The sequence below is a fragment of the Sceloporus undulatus genome, chromosome 2 (genome assembly GCF_019175285.1).
Source record: "Sceloporus undulatus isolate JIND9_A2432 ecotype Alabama chromosome 2, SceUnd_v1.1, whole genome shotgun sequence".
Taxonomy (NCBI): Eukaryota; Metazoa; Chordata; class Lepidosauria; order Squamata; family Phrynosomatidae; genus Sceloporus; species Sceloporus undulatus.
The window spans coordinates 7,759,495-7,778,883 of record NC_056523.1 but is presented as its reverse complement, the minus strand read 5'-3'; the positions used below and the strand labels follow the sequence as shown (position 1 = coordinate 7,778,883).

At 41.5% G+C, this 19,389-nt stretch overlaps 1 protein-coding gene and 1 pseudogene across 1 annotated transcript in view; both read left to right on the top strand.

The window, feature by feature from the left end:
- LOC121921850 (zinc finger protein 850-like) overlaps positions 1-5,547 on the top strand; it is a 37,999-nt gene extending 32,452 nt beyond the window's left edge. Inside the window, exon 7 of the mRNA XM_042450478.1 lies at positions 2,152-5,547. Coding sequence (XP_042306412.1) covers positions 2,152-3,799 — 1,648 coding nt within the window. The 3' untranslated portion in view covers positions 3,800-5,547. The remainder of the gene's footprint in view (positions 1-2,151) is intronic.
- Positions 5,548-7,524: 1,977 nt separating this feature from the next.
- LOC121921821 overlaps positions 7,525-19,389 on the top strand; it is a 13,613-nt pseudogene continuing 1,748 nt past the window's right edge.

Sequence of the window (19,389 nt, the reverse complement as noted above, 5' to 3'; positions counted from 1 at the left end):
CAAAGCTGGCTAGGCTGAATAAATCCTAGGGAGGAGAGAGAAAGATTGGCAGAGAAAGGAAAGGTGGGGCCAAAATGAAGGGAGTACAGTTGGCCCTCCACTTTTGCAGGTTTCACATTTGAGAATTTGATTATAACCAGAAAGGGAACACACACGTTTTTTTCTTTAATTTTCACACAGTCATTCCAAGACTTTGCTGTTTTTTTTTATCTAGTAATATCCTGTCACTACCATGTCTTGAATTATTGATGTTCCCTACTCCTGTTCTCATGACTCCTTTCTCCAAGTCTAATATTTCCCCCCCCAGAAGGACATGTTTTGTGTTTAAATTAAATTGGAAACCATTCCTCCTTGAGTTATTATCCTTTCTCTTTTAAAAATGTAATTCTTCAGTGTTTCTGAGAGAACCTCTGCCTGTGTCACCCTCCAGTATTCCTGCCCTGCAGTTTTGCTATTGGAGTTATTGTGCCACATTCATCATTGGAACCAGGCTAGTTTTAGTTCCCACAATCTAGGTAGCAAAGGTTGCATATTATTTACTCAATATACAAATCATTGGGCTCAGGAAATAGTTTATCAGCAGACACATCCCATTCATTTCCCCTTCATACAAACATCTTTCAACGTGGCTTTATACGGAGAAGTTTCAGTTTTCTTCCCACTCAGTGGGAATCCTGGGATAAATTAAGGATAAACTACCAGATCCAGGTTCAAGTATCCAAAGACTGTCCTTTCTCTTCTGATCTAGGCTATTGGCTCATGAGCTGTGGAAGAGTGATCAAAGAGAGTGGGACTCCACTAAAGGGGAATTCATCAATTCCTCTTTGTTATAAGAAGGAACTAAAAAATAGTAATAATTTGATTGAAGATGCATTGTGAAAAGAATGAGAGCAAATCAATATGCAACTGAAAGTTACTTGTCTCTATACTATATACTTCCCTATATCTTTATTAGAAACGGAGTAGCTGTAGACGTACGACTTCACCCTTCTCCCATCCAGTGTGGAGGATAAGTCATGGAATCTTGTGTGCAGCAGAAAAATCCAACTTTAATTGGACATGGGAGGCCAAAACTGGAGACTGGGGGAGAAAAATAAGAGAGAAAGATGGTGACATATTTTGAGGCAAAGTAAATGCGTACTGACAGAATTTAATGTGAAGATGCGAAAGACATCTGTTTCACCAGTGAGAATGGGACATAAAAACAAAAACAAAAAAACAGGCAGGACTAGGACATAGGCGACCTGTGGAGCACCTGTTACATACCCTTTCCTTAAAGGCTCTACGGTCAAAGAGTTCCCATCATTCCTGAGTCCAAAGTCCCACTGAAATCTAGCTAGAGATCCCATTCCCTCAGAGCTTTCTCCCAAAGTTTCTGTGACCAGTAGTCCTGCTTCCTTTGACTAGGAGAGAACTCTAGGAAGATTCTAAATAAGGCATAAAGGTAGCAGTTCATCCAGGTGTATTAAGAGGATCTATTGACCTTTCATGAGTTTTTTATTTCTGCTTGTTGTATCTCAGATAAAATCACTATTGGATGTAATACTAAGCTAAAATCTGTAGCATGATGTAATAGTATGAATATGTCAAAACCTAAATATACATCTTGAAATCCCATGAAGAATAAAATCTTGAATATGTCAGGCCCTAAATATAGTTCTTGAAATCTCATTAAGAATAAAAAACCTTGAGTCTAAAAGACCAATGGAGGCCAGAGGGGGAAGGACAATGGACTCTCTTCCTCTTTCCCATAGCTGTGTTGTTTTTGAGATGTTTTCCATTCAGTCCCTTTCCCACTCCCTGACAGTCCTTTCCACTCACACTGAGGAATGATTATGTTCTATTTTTCTCCTTCTTCCCAGCAAATAACTGGAGTAAGGAAAAGGCATGCACCAAGTGTGGTAAGTGTTTTGGACACAAATGGGAGCTTATCAGACACCAGAAAGCCCACACAGAAGAGGAAGGTTCTACCAGAGAGAAACCCTTCAAGTGCAACACATGTGGGAAACTTTTTGCCCATAATATGGCACTTGTGCTTCACATGAGACTTTGTGCTGGAAAAAGAGGCATTAGATGTAAGGTCTCAGGTAAAAGTTTTGATTACAAATTGCCCAATTTAAGCCATCAAGCATTCAATAAAGGAAAGAAAACACACAAATGTCAGGAGTGTGGAAAACACTTTGCTGGCAGAACAGAATTACTGGTTCATCAGAGAGTTCACACAGGAGAGAAACCATACAAGTGTCAGGAATGTGGGAAATGTTTTTCAACAAGTTCAAACCTTGTGATGCACCAGAGAGTCCACACGGGAGAGAAACCATACAAGTGCCAGGACTGCGGGAAGTGTTTTTCTACAAGTTCAAACCTTATGATGCACCACAGACTCCACACAGGAGAGAAGCCATACAAATGCCAAGAGTGTGGGAAATGTTGCACTCGAAAGTCAGAACTTGTAGTCCATCAGAGAGTGCACACTGGAGAGAAACCATATAAGTGCCAGGAGTGTGGAAAATGCTTTTCGCAAAAGTCAACCCTTGCAACCCACTGGAGAATCCACACATCTGAAAAACCATTCAAATGCCAGGAGTGTGGGAAATGTTTTGCTCACAAGTCATCTCTTTTGGACCACAAAAGAACCCACACAGGAGACAAACCATACAAATGCCAGGAGTGTGGGAAATGTTTTGCTCACAGTTCACATCTTGTGACTCACCAGAGTGTCCACACAGGAGAGAAACCATACAAATGCCAGGAGTGTGGGAAATGTTTTGCACACAGTTCACACCTTGTCACCCACCAGACATTCCACACAGGAGAGAAACCATATCAGTGCCTGGAGTGTGGGAAATGTTTTGGTCACAGTTCACATCTTGTCACCCACCAGAGAGTCCACACAGGAGAGAAACCATATAAGTGCCAGGAGTGTGGGAAATGTTTTGGTCACAGTTCACACCTTGTCACTCACCAAACACTCCACACAGGAGAGAAACCATACAAATGTCTTGACTGTGGGAAATGTTTTTCTACAAATTCAAGTCTTGTGAGCCACAGGAGAGTCCACACAGGAGAGAAACCATGTAAGTGTCCAGAGTGTGGGAAATGTTTTTCTACAAGTTCAAACCTTGTGATGCACCAAAGACTCCACACAGGAGAGAAACCATACAAATGCCAGGAGTGTGGGAAATGTTGTACTCGAAAATCAGAACTTGTAATCCATCAGAGAGTCCACACAGGAGAGAAACCATATAAGTGCGAGCAGTGTGGGAAGTGCTTTTCTCAAAATTCAACCCTTGCAACCCACTGGAGAGTCCACACAACAGAAAAACCATACAAATGCCAGGACTGTGGGAAATGTTTTGCTCGGAGTTCATATCTTGTGAAGCACAAAAGACTCCACTCGGGAGAGAAACCATATAAATGTCAGGAATGTGACAAATGTTTTGCTCACAGTTCACACCTTGTGACTCACCTGGCACTCCATACAGGAGAAAAACCATACAAATGTCAGGAGTGTGGGAAAAGTTTTACAGGGAATACACAACTTGTGATCCACCAGAGAGTCCACACAGGAGAGAAACCATACAAATGCCAAGAGTGTGGGAAATGTTTTTCTACAAGTTCAAACCTTGTGAGCCACCGGAGACTTCACACAGGAGAAAAACCATACAAATGCCGGGAGTGTGGGAAATGTTTTGCTTGGAATATACAACTTCTGACTCATCAGAGAGTCCACATAGGAACAACAGAAGAAAATGTCCAGATTATTTTGGCAGGCAAGAAAACCCAGAAAAATATTTAACCACTGTATGATGCTAAGACAAGGGGCGGCTTAGGAGTTCCTAATATTAAATTGTATTATGAGTCCTGTTGTTTTGTAGCGTTGAAGGAATAGATTTTGCTTAGAGATGAGAGACTCCTGGCACTTGAAGGTCATGATTTACTTTTTGTGTGGCTTGGTTAATTTTGGTACAATAATGATAAGTTGCATGCTTAATTTAAAAAAAAATCAATTTATTAGAAAGCTTCTTCTGTGTGTTTGGATTAAATATAAGTATTTCCTAATATTTAGCCACCTTGCCACAGGAAGCCTTTTTAAGGAAAGTTAAAAATTGGAGATTGTGGTTTTATGATATTTTGTACTTTGAATAAGACAGCAGGAAGTTTCGATCAAGAGAGATGCTTCTTTAAAAAGGCAAAGATCTTAAGTGCTTTGCTTAAATGCAACTTTGTGACAGATTTAATCAAGATAAGATAAATGCTGCAATAGAGGCTGGAGTAAATGAACTATATTTACAGTTGTGTAAAGACAATGAACATGTAATATAAAAAGTGATTTTTGATACTAGTGACAAAATACCAACCTGTAAAAGAGTATAGAATAAGGTGGGTCAAAAATTTGGGGCATAAATATTTAAATGGATGTTTGGGGGGAAATGTGATCCAAAGATATAAAATTTACTTTGTGCAGTAATTTAGAAGAAAGCCTGTATAAGATGATGCATACATGTTACCTAGCCTCAAATAATGTTGAAAATGTTCAAGAATGTTTCAAACCAGTGTTGGGGATATCAAGATAAAAGGGGTTTCTTTTTTCCTATGTGGTGGACTAGGAAGAAGGCAAAAAGTTATTGGTTGAAGATTCATATGTTAATTTAAAACATTTCAAAGGTAGATTTTGTAAAGTTACCAGAAATGTTTCTGGTGGGCATTATAGATAAAGAACTGCTTAGTAAATATGGATTACTTCTTCATCACATGATTACAGCAGCAAGAACATTGTTTGCTCAATCTTGGAAACAGACTGAAGTACCGACAACAGAAGAATGGACTAAGGTTCCTGAGTTAGCTCAAATTGCTAAATTATCATGGATTCTAAAGGATAAGCTAACTGAAGATTTTTTTAAAAAGATCAGAAACTGTTGGTGGACTTTCTCAGCAATATGAAATCTAATGATATAATAATCTGTTGTTATGGTTATTAGTAATTGTAGTAGGATTACAGTATTTAGTTGGATCCAAAATAGTAAACTAATAGATTCCTTTTTTATTATTTTTATAGCTAGAATGCGGGGTCAGAAACCTACTGTTTTTATATGTCTGTCTCTCTCCCTTTTATCTTTTTTCCTCTTCTCTTTGTCCTCTCTCCTTTTCTGAATATGTTCTCTTAATGTGCATTATCCTGATATTTATTGTAACTTAGATTGTCAGTGTTAACATCAATAAATAAACTACGGCAAGGGAAACAGCCCACACACAGAAGGGAAACTATAAAAATGCCAGGATTGTGGTAAATGATTTGCTCAGAATGCACACCCTGTTAGTTACCAGGGACTCTGCACAAGAGTAATACAAAGGAATACACCCATAGAGAACTTCCTAGCAATGAGCTGTTGGACAGGGGGATATGCTGCCTGAGAATGTGGTCTGTCACAGGGAATGCTTTTATTGTAGAATCATAGAATCATAGAGTTGGAAGAGACCACAAGGGCCATCCAGTACAAACCCCTGCCATGCAAGAACTCACAATAAGGCATCCCTGACAGATGGCCATCCAGCCTCTGTTTAAATACTTCTAAGGAAGGAGACTCCACTACACTCCGAGGGAGTGTGTTCCACTGTCGAACAGCCCTTACTGTCAGGAAGTTCCTCCTAATGTTGAGATGGAATCTCTTTTCCTGCAGCTTGCATCCATTGTTCTGGGTCCTGTTCTCTTGAGCAGCAGAAAACAAGCTTGCTCCTTCCTCAATATGGCATCCCTTCAAATACTTAAATAGTTGGTCCTCTACATTCATGGCTTTGACACTTGCAGTTTTGATTATTTGCGCGATCATGGCATGTGTGCGTACACACCTCCCTCCCTCCCCTCATGAAAAGAGCCCGGCGGGGGGGGCAGCCAGGAACAATATGTGCACCAACCCTGCCCTTTTCCTGTGGGATAGCTGTCTTCCCCAGGCAGCTATCCCACCAGGAATGGAGCTAGGGGATCGACCCTTTTCCCAGGGGCATAGCTGCCTGGGGAAGCCTGCTATCCCACCAGAAATGGCATGGGAGTGATCAACCCTACTCCTGTTTTCCTGGTGGGATAGCTGCATGGGAAAGCCTACTATTCCACTGGATGGGGAGCCAGTTAAAGGGATGGGAGGGTGGGGGAAGAATAGGAACACGGGCCCCTGCTCCTCTTCCCCTGCTCACCTGATATGATAGCCCTGTTTAAACAGGGGGGTAACATTGAGGATAGAGCAAGCTTATTTTTTGCTGCTCCAGAGACTAGGACAAAGAACAATGGATGCAAGCTACAGGAAAAGAGATTCCACCTCAACATTAGGAGGAACCTCCTGACAGTAAGAGCCTTTTGACAGTGTGGAGAGTGAGCTGTTCGACAATGGAGAGTGATGGAGTCCCCTTCTTTGGAGGTCTTTAAACAGAGGCTGGATGGCCATCTGTTGGTGGTGCTTTGATTGTGAGTTCCTGTATGGCAGAATGGGGTTGGACTGGATGGCCCTTGGGATCTCTTCCAACTTTAAGATTCTGTGACATCTAATTTGTTTCCATGTGTGTTGGGGAGGTTATTCACAGTTTTCCCACATTCATGGGAGTCTTGTTCTTCTAACCCCCATGAATGTGGAGTGCTGACTGTGCAAAGACATTTGTTGTTTTTTGTGGGTTTTTTGGGCTCTGTGGCCATGTTCTAGTAGTTTATTCCTGACATTTCGCCAGCATCTGTGGCTGGCATCTTCAGAGAAGACATTTGTTCCTCCAACTACGCATTTAGATATGTGGAGTGACTGATTTTGGCCTTCAGGTGTTAAATCTGTTGAAAATTATTAGCTGTTTAATCAAAATACCAGTTCAAAACCACTTTAACTGACCGGGCTCAATGCTAGGGAATTCAGGGAGTTGTAGTTTTGTGAGACATTTCACCTTCCTTGCCAGAGAGAGCTCTGGTGCCACAATAAACTGCAATTTCCAGGGTTACCTAGCACTGAGCCAGGGCAGTTAAAGCGGTCTCAAACTGGATTGTTTCTGCTGTGTGTTTTGGACCCTAGAAATATAAATTCATGCATCGTAGTAATGCTCAAAATGGAGGACCTGTTGAAATTCCTCCTGGACAGAAGGTTGAGATGTAGGACATGACCTTGAAAAGGAGGACGCCTGGTCACCCTGTATAGAATTATATATAACATAAATAAAATTATGTTATTATTAAGCTTTATTTACATAGCGCTGTACAGCACTGTACATACAATTAAAATTGATAAAATAAACCTGCCTACAGCATACATTCTATATTACACACACCCCCATATATACAAAGAAATCCAGACCCAAAAGGCTCTGGTGACTTTTGCCAGGAGCTTGGCTTGGCTTTATGATGGAGGGAAATGGTGCCAGATTAAAAGGGAGCCGGCTGGAAACAGCAACCCCAAACAAAAGGATCAGAAAGCAAAGAAGGACCCTGAAAAGAAGGGGAGCAGGTGAGAATTCCTGGGGTGGATTCAACTGAAAAGAGGGGAGAGAAGAAAGGTCTGGTCTGGGAAGCTGGATCCAGGAGGGAATCAGAGAAGAGACCCCTCAGCCAGTGGTGCAAGGAAGGGTTAAGGGAAGAAGACAGCTGGATTCCTAGAGGGGAAGGGAAATGGAGGGAAGAGTCCAGTCCTCCAGAGGAGACAAGCCATGTACCCAGCAGACCCTCCATTCACCTTTTCCCATCTTCTAAAGGGCTGAGGACTGCAGTCCTCCAGAGCAGCTGAAGTTCAGGCTCCTGGGTCTCCTGCCTTTTCTTCCCAGGGGTCCTGGGCTGCTTCTCTCTCCTCCTGGGGCCTGGTGAGTCCCAATCTAAGCCTCCTCCATGGAACTGAAAGGAGGGAGAACTTGAACCTTTTGGTTGGTCTCCCCTGGGGGAGACCCATGGAGTCCTCTGGGTTGCTTCTCCCTCTCCCAGAGTGAGGTCGTGGGCTCTCCTCTGGCTGGGACTGACATGAAGCATCCAGGCTGGAGAGGCCTCTGAGAGGGAGGACCAAGATTGCAGGGGTTGGAAGGGGGGGTCCTTGGAAGGGAAAGCTATTGAGGGGATTTTACACCCCAGGAGCCCAAAGGCCTGGCCCTGTCTTGAGGACTATGCATTTTCTGTGCATGACAACATGTCACATAAAAACATGCAGGTTGCACACCCACCCACTCCCCAATTCACCTCACTGATGTTGACTGGACTAGCAATTGAATCTTTATTCCAAAACTGGGGACAGGAAACAGCCTGAAGGGTCCCCTGAGGTGGAGGATGACCATGAGAGTTCAATGGCCATATCTAGGTGGCTGGATGGCCAGAGGTAGATGACAAGCGTGTGCTTCGTACATAGACATAAGCATGCAAGATGGCAAGCAGGTGTTTTGTACATAGATGTAAGAATGTAAGATGGTGAGCTTGTGCTTCATACAGAGACGTGTGCTTCAGAGATAGATGTAAGCATGTATGATGGCAAGTGTGTGCTTCATAGATAGACATAAGCATGTATGATGGCAAGCGTGTGCTGCATGGATAGACGTAAGCATGTATGATGGCAAGCGTGAGCTGCATGGATAGACGTAAGCGTGTATGATGGCAAGCGTGAGCTGCATGGATAGACGTAAGCATGTATGATGGCAAGCGTGTGCTGCATAGATAGACGTAAGCACGTATGATGACAAGCGTGTGCTGCACAGATAGACGTAAGCATGTATGATGGCAAGCGTGTGCTTCATAGATAGATATCCGTTCTGGCCCCCCCCCCCCCCCGCAAAAATGGAAACTTGCATATATTAAACCCCATAGGTTTGAATGGGGGCACATGCCCATGTGGGGCCTTAGGCGTGTGCTCCATATTTACCCCCTCCATTTGCTTCTTGTGACAGCGAGGGTTGCGGATCTGAAGCTTGTGAAAAAGGAGGGGCAACTGTACAGTACAATTAAAAGTCCACAAAAGTGACAATTATTGATGTGAGCTTTTAGGAACATGTGCTAATTTCTGTAAATAATTTGGGGTTTCGGAGAAAGACAGTATAAATAAATAGGAAACAGCAGGCTCTTGGTATCTGCTGTTGTTTTGTTTCAGGAACCCCCATGGATACCAACATTTGTGGATGTTCAAATCCCGATAAATACAATTACATAGTAAAATGGTGTCCCTTATATCAAATGGTAATATCAAGATATGCTTTTTGAATATGTATAAATATTTTCAACCCATGGATAAGTTAGAGGACTGTAATAGCAATAATAATAATAATCTCACAGTAAGGGAAATCAGCTGTGCTAATTACATATGCCTAGGTTTCATTAATACAAGTACTGAGCTGATGGTGTTGTTTTTGAAGAGTTAGATGATAAATAATTGAAGATTTCCTGAACCACGTCAAACTCTTTTTTTTAAATTATTAATTTTTTATTAAAACACACAAATATAAAACATAAACAGACTTTACATACAATGAAAAGTTATCTCTAATACCCCCACCCCCTACTTTTATTGGTTGCATCTTCCTGAGTTTCCTTTTGTCTTCCCTCTTTTATAATTTCTCTGTCTGTCTGTCTTTCTTCCCCCCCTCCCCGATCTTTTTGTCATTCTCCATCTACTTGCCATCACTGATGTTCCCCTCCTGTCTACTTGATCTTTTCTCTTCTTCTTTTACAATATTATTATAATCTACCAATCTTACCTTCTTCACTTAGTTTCTCCTTCCCCACATCAAACTCTTAATTGAATCAAATGTCATGGTATTTTTGTGTAATAGAGGCTTATGGAAAAGGAATGATGGCGGGTGGGATGGTGTGAGCGGGGGCTTTGGGTCAGAAATGGATATGAGGTGGCTCAGTGGAAGGTTGAAGGAGGGAAGGTTGGACTGGGGAATAGATTGACAGAAACGGGGAAAAGGATGATGCAGCCTTTTCCGACCCTCAAGTAGATAAGGCCTCACTTCGTGATTTTCAGGTGAAAAAGCCTCCCCAGCTCTCTTGTCAGTTTTGTTCATTTCCTTTCCCATAGTTGTAATCTTCTAGTTTTCTCTTTCCAGTATAGTACACTAATTCCTAACACAGCAATGTCTTTGCTTTGCAGAGTTTCCAAACAGACTCTGTTCAGGGGTTCTTTGCCCTGAGGCACAAGAGTACCTTGAGTCCCTTTGGCTGCTTCATTGGATGCCAGTTCAAAGATGGAGGAACCTGACTCAGTTGGACCTGACAAAGAAGGAGCCTCTGATGGCATCAGTGCTGAGAACAGTGAGGAGTTCTGGGAAAGACGCATTCAGAGGTTCCTGAGTGGTGACCTTGGCAGCTCAGAAATAGAGCGTCAGCGCTTCAGGCTGTTCTCCTACAAAGAGTGTGAGGGCCCACGAGAGGTTTGCAGACGACTCCACGAACTCTGCCACCAGTGGCTGAAGCCAAAGGAACAGACCAAACATCAGATCTTGGACCTGGTGATCCTGGAACAGTTCCTGACTATCCTGCCCCCAGAAATGGAGAGATGGATCAGGGAATGTGGGGCAGAGACCTGTTCCCAGGCAGTGGCCCTGGCAGAAGGTTTCCTTCTGAGTTGGGCTGAGGACAGGAAGCAGGAAGAACAGGTTAGAGCATTTCATTTCATTTCAGTAAAGCTGAGATAAATGGATTGATTAAATGTCTGTCCTACCTTTTGCTCTATACTGGACCATGTCCTGGGACCAACTCTGTCACTTTTTGTAGCACCTATGTTCCTACTGCTGCCACTTCTAGAGGCACTACCAATTCTGTTACTCTTGTACTGAAATGTGGTGTACCAAAAGTAGCTTAGAAAGTGATGGGTGTCTGTTTAAATCTGTTTAAACAGATTTAAGAGGATTTGTTAAAAGAGGTTTACAGACAACCATCAGGACTATTTTCTATCTTTTAATCTCTGGATTGGAAAAATGGTTGAAACGTATATAGGTTTAAAGAAGCTAGACTAAATAGTACAAAATTACTAGTGGTAAAAAACTAGATAAGAGAAGCATGAGTTTCAGACAAAATTTGGAAAATACAAAAAAAACCTAAACATGGGACATAAGTTTGATTGTAGTGATATAGTGATCAGGTGTATGAATAGAATAAAAGGAAATTTTGTCTGTAGATGATTATGTTTCTATTGTTTTTTACATGTCTGTGTTGAAATTTTTTAAGTTTGTAAATTCAAATAAAGATTATAAAAAAAGAAAAGCAAGTGAAGGGTGTGGGGATTATGGGTCTTGTTTTAAAGTGGACTCTACCCCTCAAAGGTCTCTTAGGACTATGAACACAATTCCATGCTTCTTGTGTCCTGTGTTTTCAAATAACTTCCAGATGTCTTGCTGCCATTGCTGTTCAACCAGATGTGGCAGTGTGGTGATTTTGTAGTGGCAGTGCATGGCTCCCCCTTCCCCACTTGAGTTCAGGGGAGAAATGAGAAATTGCCTGCTCCCACTTTGAAGGGTAAAGCTTGCTACAATTGCCAGTCTTTTTCTTCTGATGTTTGTGTATCAGAAATTAAAACTTACTATCTAATTATTCTTCACGTTCTCCCTGCTCTTTCAGGAGGAAGGTCAGTCTGATCTCCCTGCATCAGAGGAGTCTGCATCAGACACCTCCCAGAAGTCCCAGCAGAGGAAGCTCAAACAGGAGAAAGATGGGGCTGTGGCCTTGCAAGGTAAAGCTCCATAATAGTTTGAAATTGAAGAAGTGGAGGTGTCCATGCAGAGTCATTTGGCTTGGAGATGAGCATCTAAATGTGCCCAGTCATCCCTCTGTTTTTTGCAAGAGGCAAAGAGAGAGCAACACAATGGGGTGCGTGCCCAAGATGTGCAGTGGTGTATGCTGCCATTGGAGTCAATAGGGACTCCAATATCGGCAGTTTTACATTTTTGTGGGGGTGTCTGGAACAGATCCCCCTCAAAAATGGAGGGGCAAAATACTGGCATTCAACAAAAGCATTGAATGTTTCAATCATTGCAAAACAGTGAGCACAGTGATGTCTCAAGCCCTAGTCTAACCCCCTAAACACCAGATCACAATGCCCTATAGATTTTTAGAATTGTCCCCTACTACAGAGCCCGCCAGGGGTCAGACTGTGTTGTCTTTTTTCCCTACTTCCTGCCGTATTGACACTTCTCCTTTTTTTACTTTATTCGGTGCTTCTGTCTTTGTTTCTGCCTTCTATAATGAATGAATGAATGAATGAATGAATGAAAGTTTATTTCTAGACCGCTATTCCTTAGAGATCATAGTGGTTTACAAAGTTTAACATCAAAAGACAAGACAGTAACTCACTAGATGCATGGCTCCTTTTCGAATGATATTTTTCCAGGCTGTTGTCCTTTGTTCTCTATTAAAGAAAACCACCCCAGATCTTGTGTTAATTATCGTCCTGTGCATTTCTTTCCCATTTCTCTCTAAAGTTTTGAAAAGAGCCTTTTCCCAGTTCGTGCCTTACTGGATCATACACCAATTTTTTTCTCTCTTTCCAATCAGGATTTTGGACAGGTCAGTCCACAGAAACAATTGACTTATATAATAAATAATATTCCAGTGGCAATGGCTTGATGTCAAATACTGGTGTTGATCCTGTTGGCTCTCTCTGCAGTCTATGACACTTTGGACCATTCTACTACTATGGTTTGCATCAATGGGAATAACAGGGAACACTATGACATGATTTAAATCTGTTTTGTTGGATCTTTCTTCCACTGTTTAATTTCAGGGAGCTGTGTCACCACACTGACAAAGCATAATCATGCCCCTCCTCACATGCCCCCTTCACACACAGCCCTACACCCCATGTCTCTCTTGGACTATCTGGGTTGTGTATGTTGTACTTATAACTTTCAATTTTTTACATTGCTGCCTCGACAGCTTGGGTATGCCGGCTCTGTCTTTTTTAAACATGCACCCACAGCAGTGCATATATATGCAGGGTTAGGGTTACGATGGATCACTCTTGTGTCAGGGCGTCTATGTGCAGGGTCGAAGGTGTGCATTTTCCTGGCTAAGTAGGACTAGGACAGGTTCTTTTTCCACCAGTTTTTAGCCCCGAAGTGTGGCTTTGATCCAATTTCCACTTACTTTGGAGGCACGTGTCACTAAATGTCCCAACTCCAAAGCAGTTGGAAACTGTTTTATTTTGCCTGTCTGTTTAAGATGCTACATGTGGCCAAAACAAAAGAGAAGAAACAATGGGTGACAGGTTGAAACACTTAACAAGGAACTAAAGAAAAAAGGATTAAGGAACAAAATCAGAACCACAAATACAACTGTTCAACAATTAGTGCACAAGGACAAAAATAATGACTATAATAATAAATACAGACAAAATAGAAACTTATAGATTTTACTGGGATGCAAAATGCTACTGTCTTCCTCATATGCTTCTTTTTAGAAATGTAATGGTATCCTCTGAGACAAGGCTGTGTGATCAGCTTCCCTCACCTTGATCTCTCTTGCAGGATCTGGAATGATGCCACCAACAAGCACTTACTTTTCTCTTCCTCTTTGTGATGGAGTGGAATCAAGTCAGGTAAGAAGAAAGATTCCTGGACAAGAGGACTGAAGCAGCCTGGGTGTCCTTAGTCCTTTAACATTCAAAGCAAACTGAAAGAAAATTCTCAGCTAGTGCTACCAGGGATGTAGGCTCATATGGATTTGACAGAAGTCCATAAAGTGTTTCATATTCTTGTTTTAAATAAGGGGAGTTTTTAAAAATATGAATATGAGAAATAAAGTGACAGGCTCATCCACCCTGGCCAAGGGGTTTGAGCACTTAACTCTTAAAAAGCTAGGTTGAAATCTCGTATATTTAAGCAATCTAGACCTGGGGGATTTAAAAAAAAATACTTTGAAATGAAAAGGCAAACTTTCTTGTACCAAATTTATCCTGTAATATTTTAAATCAAGGATAAGGCAACTACTGAAATTGATTTTGCAAACTTGAAAAAGAGAAACACACCATAACTACTCAATAATTGATTTAAAGTAGAAATCCCACTTTCTGCCCATGTCTTCCATAGAAGACTCATAAAAATGGTTTTTTCCCCTATCTTTAAATCATTATTTTTATCTTGTGTAATATTTTTTATTAGCTTGGGTCCAAAACACACTGCAGAAATAATCCAGTTTGAGACCACTTTAATTGCCCTGGCTCAGTGCTAGGGGACCCTGGGTTATTATGACACCAATGCTCTCTGACAGAGAAGGCTAAGTGTCTCACAAAACTACAGTTCCCATAATTATCTAGCATTGAGCCAGGGCAGTTAAAGCAATCCCAACTGGATTATTTCTGCATATTTAGTTATATTTAGTTTAATAATATGAGAGATATCTCTGGCAGTAAATATACCCAAGTAAGGAATAGAAGTTAGGCAGTATTGGAACTGTCATTTTTTAAAAGTACAGTAGTGGGGTTTATCTTGTCTGATTTAAGCCAGTTAATTGAATATCCGGATATCTACACAAAATTATTAATTAGCTTAATCAAAACCAAAACTCTCTGTTGGAGAGCTAGCAAACTGAGTTGCAAGAGATTTCAACTTCTTATTTAACAAATCCTGCTTTACATTTTTAATTTGTTTTTATAAGAGGAATTTTACCCTGTATGTAGGCTGTGCAAGCCTCCCATTTAATGCCATGTGAGCTCACTTCCTTTTAAAATATTCCATCCAATTTGATCATACTTGAGACTTAAACTTCTTGTCATTAAAAACAGAAACATTAACCCACCAAAGATTTAGAAATATTAGAGAAATTTAAATTTAATCAAACAGGCAAATGGTCTGCTATTACTAAAGAATCAGTGCTGCAGTCTTTTACATGTTTTGCCAAAGATGTATAATTCTCCATTCATTAGCTACATCAGGTTTCATCACAGTGGCCTGTAGAATAAGTTGCACAACAGCTTGAGTCTTTGGTGGCATTGTACTTTTGTCTAACAAAGGATCTAAAAGTGAGTCAAAGTTGCTGTTCTTACTATCTGAATTTTGTTTTGATTGTAGAAGAAAGGGAAATAGACAGATCTTCCTACTCTTCCTGCCTGGTTCGAAACAAATCTCTCTCCTGTTTTCCTCTGGCAAAGCAAAGAGCATCAAGCTGGCCTTTTGGACAAGACCAAAGGCTTATCTAGTACAGTATCCTGGTTCTCACAGTGGCCCACAAGAGTCCCCTAGTCTAGACATGGAAACCATAGTGTTCTCCCACTCCTCTTCTCCAGCAACTGGTATTCAGAGGCATGGTGCCTCTACTAATGAACTTTCAAACAGCCAACAGGAAAGTTTCAGTCCTAAAGGCTTCTTGCACCGTTCCTTAATAGTGAGCTAAGGGCAGGAAATGTTTTCTTTTTCTCCAGAGCCAAATTACCTTTGAAGATGTGGCTGTCCATTTCTCCCCAGAGGAGTGGGCTCTTCTGGATCCTGATCAGCGAGCCCTACATGTGCAGATCATGGAGGAGACCCATGGGATCATGGTTTCTCTTGGTAAGGCTCCCTCACTGATGATCGTTCTAGATTTATAATGTATTGATCACAGTCACCATAACAGTGCTGCACCTGAGTGGAATCTGTATCCCAAATTCTACCTGTCAGTATCTCAAATTCTCTCTGAAGGCCAGGATGGGGGACTCATTTATCCACTTGTAATCCAGTCTTTCCCCTTTCTTGCTGCTTTCTCCTTTACCCAGCATTACCATAATTTCCAGTGAGTACCACAGTCTCAGTTTTGTAATTTTTTCTTCAAATGTCCTCAGAAGTAGTCAGTGACATAGCCATGATAGGTTGTTTCAGATTTAAAATATAGGAAGGAATAAAATGGAAGGTTTGAGATAAAGAATGTTTACAAACATTTTTGTGCACCCTCATGCACTTGATCACAGTCTTTTTCTTAGTCTCACTGGTAGTATAGTATTCCTTTATGACTTTTTTATGTCTTCATTTCTCTTTTATTTTGGCCTTTAGTGAGAGTTAGGTCTTTACTTGCTCTGAGACCCGGTTGTTTCTGCCTTTTGAAGTCTATGGTACTCATAGAACTATCCTGCAGCACCACATTTCAAATTATCTCATTTTCTTCCTATCCTCATTTTTTAATCTTCAGCTTTCAAACGTTGCCTAACAATAAGAAATACAGTGACATGGAGGATCCTGACTTTGCTATTCCGTGATCTTTCCTCTTGAGGAGCTTATCCTATTCCTTCATAGCTGCCCTCCTAATCTTAACCTTCTTCTGATTTCTGGACTACAGTCTCCCCTTTGCTTGAGGATGGAGCCAATAACAATTAACAATAATTGTTAATTATTTAACAATTTCCCTGTCACACTTTCATATTTTGAACTTATGTAAATTGTATATGTTCCTTTTGTTTCCTTAATATTCAGCTATAACTCTGCTTTTGCATTTTCTTCTTTAATTTTCACAAGTAGTCATTCTCTTTTCTTCTAGTAATATTTTGTCATCTCTGTGTCTGCAATTATTCTCATTCCTCCTTTGTCAGAGTCTAATCCTTTTTTCAGTAGGACATGTTCTGCATTTAAATTAAACAAAGAGGGTAATAAAATGTTTCCTGGTCTGAGCCACTTGCCTATTAAAAACCACTCCTCCTTAAAGGAATCTACCATCCACCATCCATTTTTTAATTCATTTCATTATTTATTTATTGCACTTCTCTTCTGCCTTTCTCCCAAATGGGATCCAAGGCAACTAATTTTTCATGTACATAATTCTTCAATGTGTTGCTTCTATCATCTTTCTAAAGTAATTTGTTAAGGCCTTTATTTACAGAGTACTCAGAAGAGTTAGGGCTGTCATGGGTGGCCTGTGGAGTACTTGCTGCACACTCTTTCCTTTGTATCTCTGGGAAGTCAAGCAAGTTCCATCTTTCCTCAGTCCTAAGCCCCACTGGAATCCGGCTGGGGACCATCCTTCCTTCAGACTTCCCTCCTTAAGGTTCTGTGACAAATAGTCTTGCTTCCTTTGACTAGGAGATAACTCTGGGAAGGTCCCCAAAAAGGCATAAGAGCAGCAGTCCAGCCTGGCCCTTGCTTGCCCTCACATTTGTTGTGATCAGTTGTAGCATGATGTAGGAATATGAACATGCCAAGCCCTGAATATACTTCTTGAAATCCCATTAAGAATAAAAGCTTAGCGGCTAAAATACCATGAAAGTGAGGAAAGGACAACAATATACAGTGTGTCCTTCCCTTATGCAGGGGATCTGTTCCCGAACCACCACCACCACCACCACCCCATGTAAGGGAAATACTGCTGCAGCACAGTGGGGCACACGGGCCATGGGCACACACCATTGTTTCTTCCAGTGTGCAGCTTTCAATGTATGCTGAGCTGCGTATGGCGTGCCCACGTATGACGCGGGTGCACTGTATCCTCCTCTCACTGATGACAGTTGTTTTTAGGATGGTTTCCAATCAGTCCCTTTCCCACTCCTTAAGAGTCCTTTTTACTCACACTAAGGAATGATTATTTTGTATTTTTCTCCTTCTTTCCAGCAGATAACTGGAGTAAGGGAACTGTCTGTGCAAAGTATGGGAAGTGTTTTAGGCAAAAGTGGGAGCTTACCAGACACCAGAATGCCCACACAGAGGAGGAAAGTTCTACCAGAGAAAAAGCCTTCAAGTGCAACATATGTGGAAAATGTTTTGCCCAGACTATGGCACTTGTGCTTCATAAGAGACTCTGCACTGGAAAAAAAAGACATTAGATATAAAGTCTCGAGGAAAGGTTTTGATTACAAATTGCCCCATTTGAGTCATAAAACAGTCCACAAAGGAAAGAAAACACACAAATGCCTGGAATGTGGGAAACAATTTGCTGGCAGAAGAGAATTACTGGTTCATCAGAGAATCCACACAGGAGAGAAACCATACAAGTGTCAGGAGTGTGGGAAATATTTTGCTAAGAATTCATATCTTGTGAAGCATAGGAAACTCCACACGGGAGAGAAACCATACAAATGTGAGGAGTGTGGGAAATGTTTTTCTCGAAATTCAATCCTTGTGATCCACCAGAGACTCCACACAGGCGAGAAACCATACAGATGCCAGGAGTGTGGGAAATGTTGCACTCGGAAGTCAGAACTTGTAGTCCACCAGAGAGTCCATACAGGAGCAAAACCATATAAATGCAAGGAGTGTGGAAAATGTTTTGCTCACAACTCATCTCTTCTCGGCCATCAAAGAACCCACACAGGAGACAAACCATACAAATGTCAGGAGTGTGGGAAATGTTTTGCTCTCAGTTCACACCTTGTGACCCACCAGAGTGTCCACACAGGAGACAAGCCATACAAATGTCAGGAATGTGGTAAATGTTTTGCTCACAGTTCAAATCTTGTGGCCCATCAGACCCTCCACACAGGTGAGAAACCATATAAATGCCAGGAGTGTGGGAAATGTTTTGCTCAGAGTTCAAACCTTGTAAGCCACCAGAGAGTCCACACAGGAGAGAAACGATACAAATGCCAAGAGTGTGGGAAATGTTTTGGTCACAGTTCACACTTTGTGAGCCACCAGACACTCCACACAGGAGAGAAACCATATAAGTGCCTGGAGTGTGAAAAATCTTTTTCTACAAATTCAAGCCTTGTAAAACACAAAAGAGTCCACACAGGAGAGAAGCCATGCAAGTGCCCAGAGTGTGGGAAATGTTTTTCTACAAGTTCAAACCGTGTGAGCCATCAGAGGGTCCACACAGGAGAGAAACCATATAAGTGCGAGGAGTGTGGGAAATGCTTTTCTCATAATTCAACGCTTGTAACCCACTTGAGAGTCCACACAGCCGAAAAACCATATAAATGTCAGGAATGTGGGAAAGGTTTTGCTCGGAGTTCATACCTTCTGAAGCACAAGAATCTCCACACAAAAGAGAAACCATACAAATGCCAAGAGTGTGGGAAAGGTTTTGTACACAGTTCACATCTTGTGATTCACCAGAGAGTCCACACAGGAGAAAAACCATACAAATGCCAAGAGTGTGGGAAATGTTTTTCCAGGAATACACAACTTGTGAGCCACCAGAGAGTCCATACAGGAGAGAAACCATACAAATGTCAGGAGTGTGGGAAATGTTTTGCTCACAGTTCAAACCTAGTGATCCACCGAAGACTTCACACAGGAGAAAAACCATACAAATGCCAGGAATGTGGGAACTGTTTTTCTTGTAATGCACAACTTGTGAGCCACCAGAGAGTGCACACAGGAGAGAAACCATACAAATGTCAGGAGTGTGGGAATTTTTTTTCTACGAGTTCAAATCTTATGAGCCACCGGAGACTTCATACAGGAGAGAAACCATATAAATGTCAGGAGTGTGGGAAATGTTTTTCTTGGAATGCACAACTTGTGAGCCACCAGAGAGTGCACACAGGAGAGAAACCA